The 5,837-nt window shown below is 61.1% G+C and overlaps 1 protein-coding gene across 3 annotated transcripts in view; it reads right to left on the bottom strand.

The window, feature by feature from the left end:
- The window catches only part of CACNB3 (calcium voltage-gated channel auxiliary subunit beta 3), a 14,901-nt gene extending 9,327 nt beyond the window's left edge, over positions 1-5,574 (bottom strand). The window contains exon 1 of one of the 3 annotated variants that reach the window (XM_011234754.3): positions 5,427-5,574. In XM_011234754.3, the coding sequence (XP_011233056.1) occupies positions 5,427-5,432 (6 nt within the window). In that variant the 5' untranslated portion in view covers positions 5,433-5,574. Of the gene's footprint in view, positions 1-1,648; positions 1,824-4,273; positions 4,430-5,426 lie in introns of those variants that run through there. The other 2 variants (XM_011234753.3, XM_034645057.1) reach the window with 2 other exon arrangements.
- Positions 5,575-5,837: the final 263 nt, after the last annotated feature.

Here is a 5,837-nt window from a genome sequence, read left to right as displayed (position 1 = left end):
GGGGACGGGCGGCCGACGGGGGAGGGGGAGGGGCCCCAGGTGAGAGGGCGGCGTGTTGAGACTCCGGAAAGCAAACCCCGCAATGGTCCCGGGTAGGAATGAATTTGGCCACCCCAGGCCAATGCCGTGACAGTAGCCCCTATCCCGGCAGGTGCTCGGCCCCCTCAGGCCTGGGACCTTGCAGCAAAGGGCCTAGTCGCCAAACCGGTGCAAAGGGGGAGGTTTTGGGTCCTGCCGCCCCACACCTGTTGCGCGAGCGGATTCCATCCTCGTCTGGCCGGGATGGGGGTTCCCTTCCTCACTTCCTTGCCAAGGACTGAGCCAGGCAGTGCCAAGGCATCCGTGGGAACTGGGGGAGGGAGGGGCTGTTTTAGGTGAGCCTAAAGGGAGGAGGAAAGAAACTGGAGGATGGAGGTAGGGGGACTGTCAAGGCTGGGGCAAAAGGTTCGGATGCTGGCCACACTGGGCTTGGGAGGGGGGGAGGGCAAGACGACCGAATCGCTAGTGTAAAGTCAGATTCTCTCCTTAGAGAAAAGATTGGGGTTGGGGTGGCCGATATCCGGGTTGGAGCCACAGTGCCACTCTGTACCCGTCAGTCCCCTTCCCAGGAGCACTGAGATGTGAGGTTACAGACAGAGCAGCAGCCCTCATCTCGAATAAACTTCCCCAAAGATCCACGCATTTGAGCTCCCTCCTTTCTTCCATCTCCTGAACACTGTTCCTTTGAATTTTGGTTACCTACCTGACGCCCTCCCCCACCACTGGGGGGGATGTGAGATAGAAAGAGGGTTACACTTGGAGCCCTTCTGAGCTCAGTCCTTCTCCAGTCCCAGTTTCTCACACCCAGGAGGGTGAATCAGGAATCTGCTCAGGGCTTNTCTGAGCAAAGAGCTTCCTCTCCATCCCCAGGCCCTCGGCCCTCTGGCCTCACCTCCAGGCCCTCCATGCTGAGCAGGAGCCCAGGAAGCCCACTGCTCTGAGGACGCCCCAGCGGGAGGCGTGGAATGGATGGGGCTCCGTCAGCTGGCCCACCCATGTGCTGGGCGCCTAGTTTCCAGCCTGGGAGAGAAGCTGGGCTACGGGCAGGGTGAGGAAATGAGGCAATGCTCAGGGATGGCAGCAGAAGGGAATAATGGAGGTCCTCAAGTTTATGATCCTTCCGAGGCTGGTACCTGATTCTCTGGGGTTCTCCTAGGCTCTCTCAATTTGTCCTTTACTTGAAGCACGGGAAGCCTGAATGGTCCTCCTCCCAGAAAGCCCCAGCAGCTCCTGGAGCTGCTGTGTTCAGACCCCGTCAATCCTCCTTTGGGGACTCCAGACAGTTTGTGCCCTCTCTACAGCCTCTGTGCCCTCAGCCTTCAGCCCTTCCTCCCTCTACCCTTCAGTCCTGGGCTCTGCAGCCACCTGCTTGAGCCTTTCCCCCCCGCACTACCCCGGCCTTGCACACACCCTAGACCCCTTGGTCTAGGACTGGGGTCCTGGGAAGCCCTGGGCAGGAAAATCCATCTCCCCACTTTCCAGGAGTGCCCCCCTGCACCCCCTGCCCCTCCACTGAGGCGTTTTTCAAAGTCCTGAACGGGGGAAGGGTCCAAGGGAGACGAGGAGTCACCCCAACTTCCCCACCCCCACCCTCGCCGTGGGCACTCACCGCCTCCGAGTCCTCAAACCCGGGCACGTAGGAGTCGTCATACATGGGGGAGTCCGGGTGGGGGGGGAGAGCGCGGCGCCGGGGGCGGGAGCAGCCCGGAGGCAGGGGCGAGGACAGCGGGCCGCGCCCGAGAGATGCCACCGAGCCCCGCAGCCCTGCGGGCGGCGGCGGAGAGCGAGAGNCGGCAGGTGCTCGGCCCCCTCAGGCCTGGGACCTTGCAGCAAAGGGCCTAGTCGCCAAACCGGTGCAAAGGGGGAGGTTTTGGGTCTTGCCGCCCCACACCTGTTGCGCGAGCGGATTCCATCCTCGTCTGGCCGGGATGGGGGTTCCCTTCCTCACTTCCTTGCCAAGGACTGAGCCAGGCAGTGCCAAGGCATCCGTGGGAACTGGGGGAGGGAGGGGCTGTTTTAGGTGAGCCTAAAGGGAGGAGGAAAGAAACTGGAGGATGGAGGTAGGGGGACTGTCAAGGCTGGGGCAAAAGGTTCGGATGCTGGCCACACTGGGCTTGGGAGGGGGGGAGGGCAAGACGACCGAATCGCTAGTGTAAAGTCAGATTCTCTCCTTAGAGAAAAGATTGGGGTTGGGGTGGCCGATATCCGGGTTGGAGCCACAGTGCCACTCTGTACCCGTCAGTCCCCTTCCCAGGAGCACTGAGATGTGAGGTTACAGACAGAGCAGCAGCCCTCATCTCGAATAAACTTCCCCAAAGATCCACGCATTTGAGCTCCCTCCTTTCTTCCATCTCCTGAACACTGTTCCTTTGAATTTTGGTTACCTACCTGACGCCCTCCCCCACCACTGGGGGGGATGTGAGATAGAAAGAGGGTTACACTTGGAGCCCTTCTGAGCTCAGTCCTTCTCCAGTCCCAGTTTCTCACACCCAGGAGGGTGAATCAGGAATCTGCTCAGGGCTTTACCTTTCTGAGCTACAGGGGAGTCAGAAGACCGAAACTGACCCGGTTTGATGAGGTCTAGGGGGAAAGCACTGTGCACAGGAGAGAGGAAGACCACCCCACCCAACTGGCTTCCCCGTTCATGTCCCTTGTTCATGTTCCATTGCCAAGAAAGAAGGAGAGAAGGGGCCTCATCTTAAGACTACTTTAGTCTGCCTTTAGTCTGTCTCCCCCTGTGAGGGAGCAGCCCAGCTCTGCTTAGCATCTTCGTCCTGCTGAATTGGGCAGACAACTTTGTTGGAGCCCGGCGGCCAGCAAGCACTGCTGAGGGGGGGGCGCAGCTGGCTTCACAGTTCCCTCTGGGGAGTCCTGCACCGTTTGGGGTTGGTTATACACTGGATTCTTTGGTAGTGCCAGTTCCCAGACACTGTTCTTTTCACTTTCGTGCCTCTTCCAGTTCCTCAGAATTCCTTGGATCCTCCTCTTTTATTCCCTGCCTCTTCAGTTCCTTCTGTTCTTCCAGAAGGGCAGAAAGGAGGCATGAGGTGTGAAAGAATAGGACCTTCAAGGCGCTCCCTCTCCTGCAAGATGATCCCAGTGAAGACAGCTTTCTTCTCATCCTTCCCTTTCTTCCCATCTTCCCATCCCTGAATCTATTCTCCTGGTCTCTCCTTTTGGGACTCTTTCCACCACCAGGGGGTCCTGGGGATTGTAGTTACACAGCGGATCTGCCATCAGCTTCACTCCTTCCTCACACACCTTGTTGTCTTCGTCCCCATCTGGGACAATGGTGTCCAAGTCTGCTTCTGAGGCATGAGTTGCCATGCCAACCACCCCCGGGAGATGGGTTCAAGTTTTTCATGCCTGGGCCCATCCCTTGGGTCTTGCGGGAGCTTCGGAGCTGCTCTCTTTCCCTTATCTCTGAGTTGCTACTCAGTGTCCCCTTCCATTTTCCTCACCTCACCCACACCTGCCTGGTCCAGTTCTCATGCCGACTTCCTGCCCTGAAACAAGACCTGCGCCTGTCAGTATCCGTGTGGCCCCTAACCCCTTCTATTTTCCGTGACTGAGCCTAAGGGGAGAGAGCGAGGGCACAAAAAGGATTCGAGGAGAGGATTCCTCGTTCTAGGAGAGATCTGTTAGACTGGCAACTGGCTGGTAGCCAAGGCATGGATGCAGAACATGGGGGCGGGGGGGGTTGGCAGGGAAGCCCTGATAACCAACCAGGTTTGGGAGGTGGAGTTCTCGGGAGCCTCCAGAAGGCATTCTAGCTTCTCCTATAAGTGCACCAGGAAGCTGGACAGATCTAATCCCTCCGTATTAGGTGAGGAAACTGAGTCAGGAGCCAGTACCTCTGGGAAGTCCTTCTCCCCAGCAGTCTTTAAGATCGGGACCAAGCCAAACCTCCCAGCATTCCAGCAGCTAGGCTGCCCTCAGGGAGCCTGGAGAGGGACACCAGGGGAGCTTGGTGGATCCCTCTTATCTCTGTCCTTTCATTTAGCCCCTTTTTTGGCTCTCCGGGCAGTCTTCCCTCTCCCGTCCCAATCCCAGTGCTTAGAAGCTGCCAGCTCTGGTTGCTCCCTCCTTTCTGGCCCGCCTCTTCCACCCTTAGCCTCACCTCCTCGACCTTCCCCCCTCCCCATCACTGCAGTCTCCCCCAAATGCAGGCCCTCTTCCTAGCTTGTAGTGGGGCTCTCCTTCCATCCACTGGGGAGGGGTCCCCCGCGTTTACCTCATTCAGCAGGAAGGTTGCACTGGAGTCAGAAAAAGACATAGACCGGCTAGTGGCCTTTTCCCCCTCCCCCGGGCCAGGGGCTCCGAGGTGGGAACAGGACCCGGCCGCCGCTCTGCACACTGGCTCCCGCCTGCACGCCTGGCCTCGCCCCACGCCCTCCAGGCTCGCCGCAGGCTCGCGTCCCTCTCTCCGGGTTCCCTCCCCCTTTCCTCCTCCTTCCCTCCCTCTCCCTCCCTCTCCCTCCCTTCCTTTCTTGCCGCCTCTTGTCACTCTCCCTCTCCCGTCGCCTTTCAGCCCCGCTCTCTCCATTTCCGTCTCTTCTTCCTCCCCTCTACAGTCCATGTTCTCTGTTTATCTGCCTGCCTCCCACTGTCCTTCCATCCCCACATCTCGCCTCCCTCGTCCGCCTCCCCCTCCCTCCTCAAGCCGACCCCCAGAAAAGGCTGGGGCTCTGGAGCTCCCGCCGCCGCAGGCAGAAGGGCGGGAGTAGCCCCGGGGCTGCCCGGACTCCGGAGCTCCAGGCGGAAGGTTCTGGTCCCTCCCGACCCCTGCTCCGTGCGCCCAACGCAGCCTAGCGCCCGAGCTCGACCCCGACCTCGGCAGGGGAAAGGATCGACGGAAGGAACGCCGGTGTGTGGCTCGCTGGCCCCCGCGGCAAGGCGCCCCCTCCGGGTTCCGGGGAAGCCACGTGCGGCCACCCGTCCCGGACCCAGAGCCTGTGTCTCCAGCGCGCCCGGGAGTCTCGATCTCCCCTCTCTGTCGGGTTCTGGCGCCGCGGGACTCAGCCCGCGAAGGCGCGGGGCGAGGCGAGGCGACCTCTCCCGGAGCGGCTGCAGCGCCCCCTAGGCTCACTCGCCCGGTGGCCGCACACGCCCTCCAGGTGGCGGCACCCGCCCGGGGGTCCAGTCTGTCGGCCGGCTGGGGGCCAGCCCTGCCAGCAGGAGGCGCTGCCCTGGCCGGAGCGGAGGGGGCGCAGCTCGCAGCCAGACCCCCACCGAAGCCTAGGACGAACCCCTCTCCTTCTCTGTCCAAGAACTGCAGTCCCACTGGTCCGACCCCCAGTATGGGACTCCCAGGCTGCACCCTATCTCCACCCCCGTAGGATTCCTTTGAGACGCTTGGCTTCTCTGGGGTCTCAGACAGCTCCTACCTGCATGTTGGTCTCCAGGGGCGCCCCCGCTGAGCCCAGCAGCTTCCCGGCCAGGCCTGGGCAGCTGGGAGTACAGAGTCGCGGGACCGCTGCTCCGGTCAGTACCCCCCTCCGCCCCCTTCGGCGGGCACGTCAAACAGGACAAGCCCAAGTCCTGGCGGGGGAAGGGGGGAGCGGGGGTGTAGCCCCAGCCGGCTCTCTCCCTACGCCCTTCTAAGCGGATCAGCCTCTCATTGGTCCCTCCACAATCCCAACACTCCCAGGCTGGACTCTTCTGTATACCCAAGACGGTGACTAAAGGGGAGGGGGCGGCCGAACACCTCGCGGACACAGACACGCCCGGATGTTGAGTGACAGAGTGCCTAAGTTCCCCTTACACCAGCCAGAACTCTTCCCCTTAAGACGAAGGGT

Source organism: Ailuropoda melanoleuca, chromosome 16 (genome assembly GCF_002007445.2).
Source record: "Ailuropoda melanoleuca isolate Jingjing chromosome 16, ASM200744v2, whole genome shotgun sequence".
NCBI classification, from domain to species: Eukaryota; Metazoa; Chordata; class Mammalia; order Carnivora; family Ursidae; genus Ailuropoda; species Ailuropoda melanoleuca.
The sequence above is the reverse complement of the archived record's forward strand: the minus strand, read 5'-3'. Positions and strand labels throughout refer to the sequence as shown.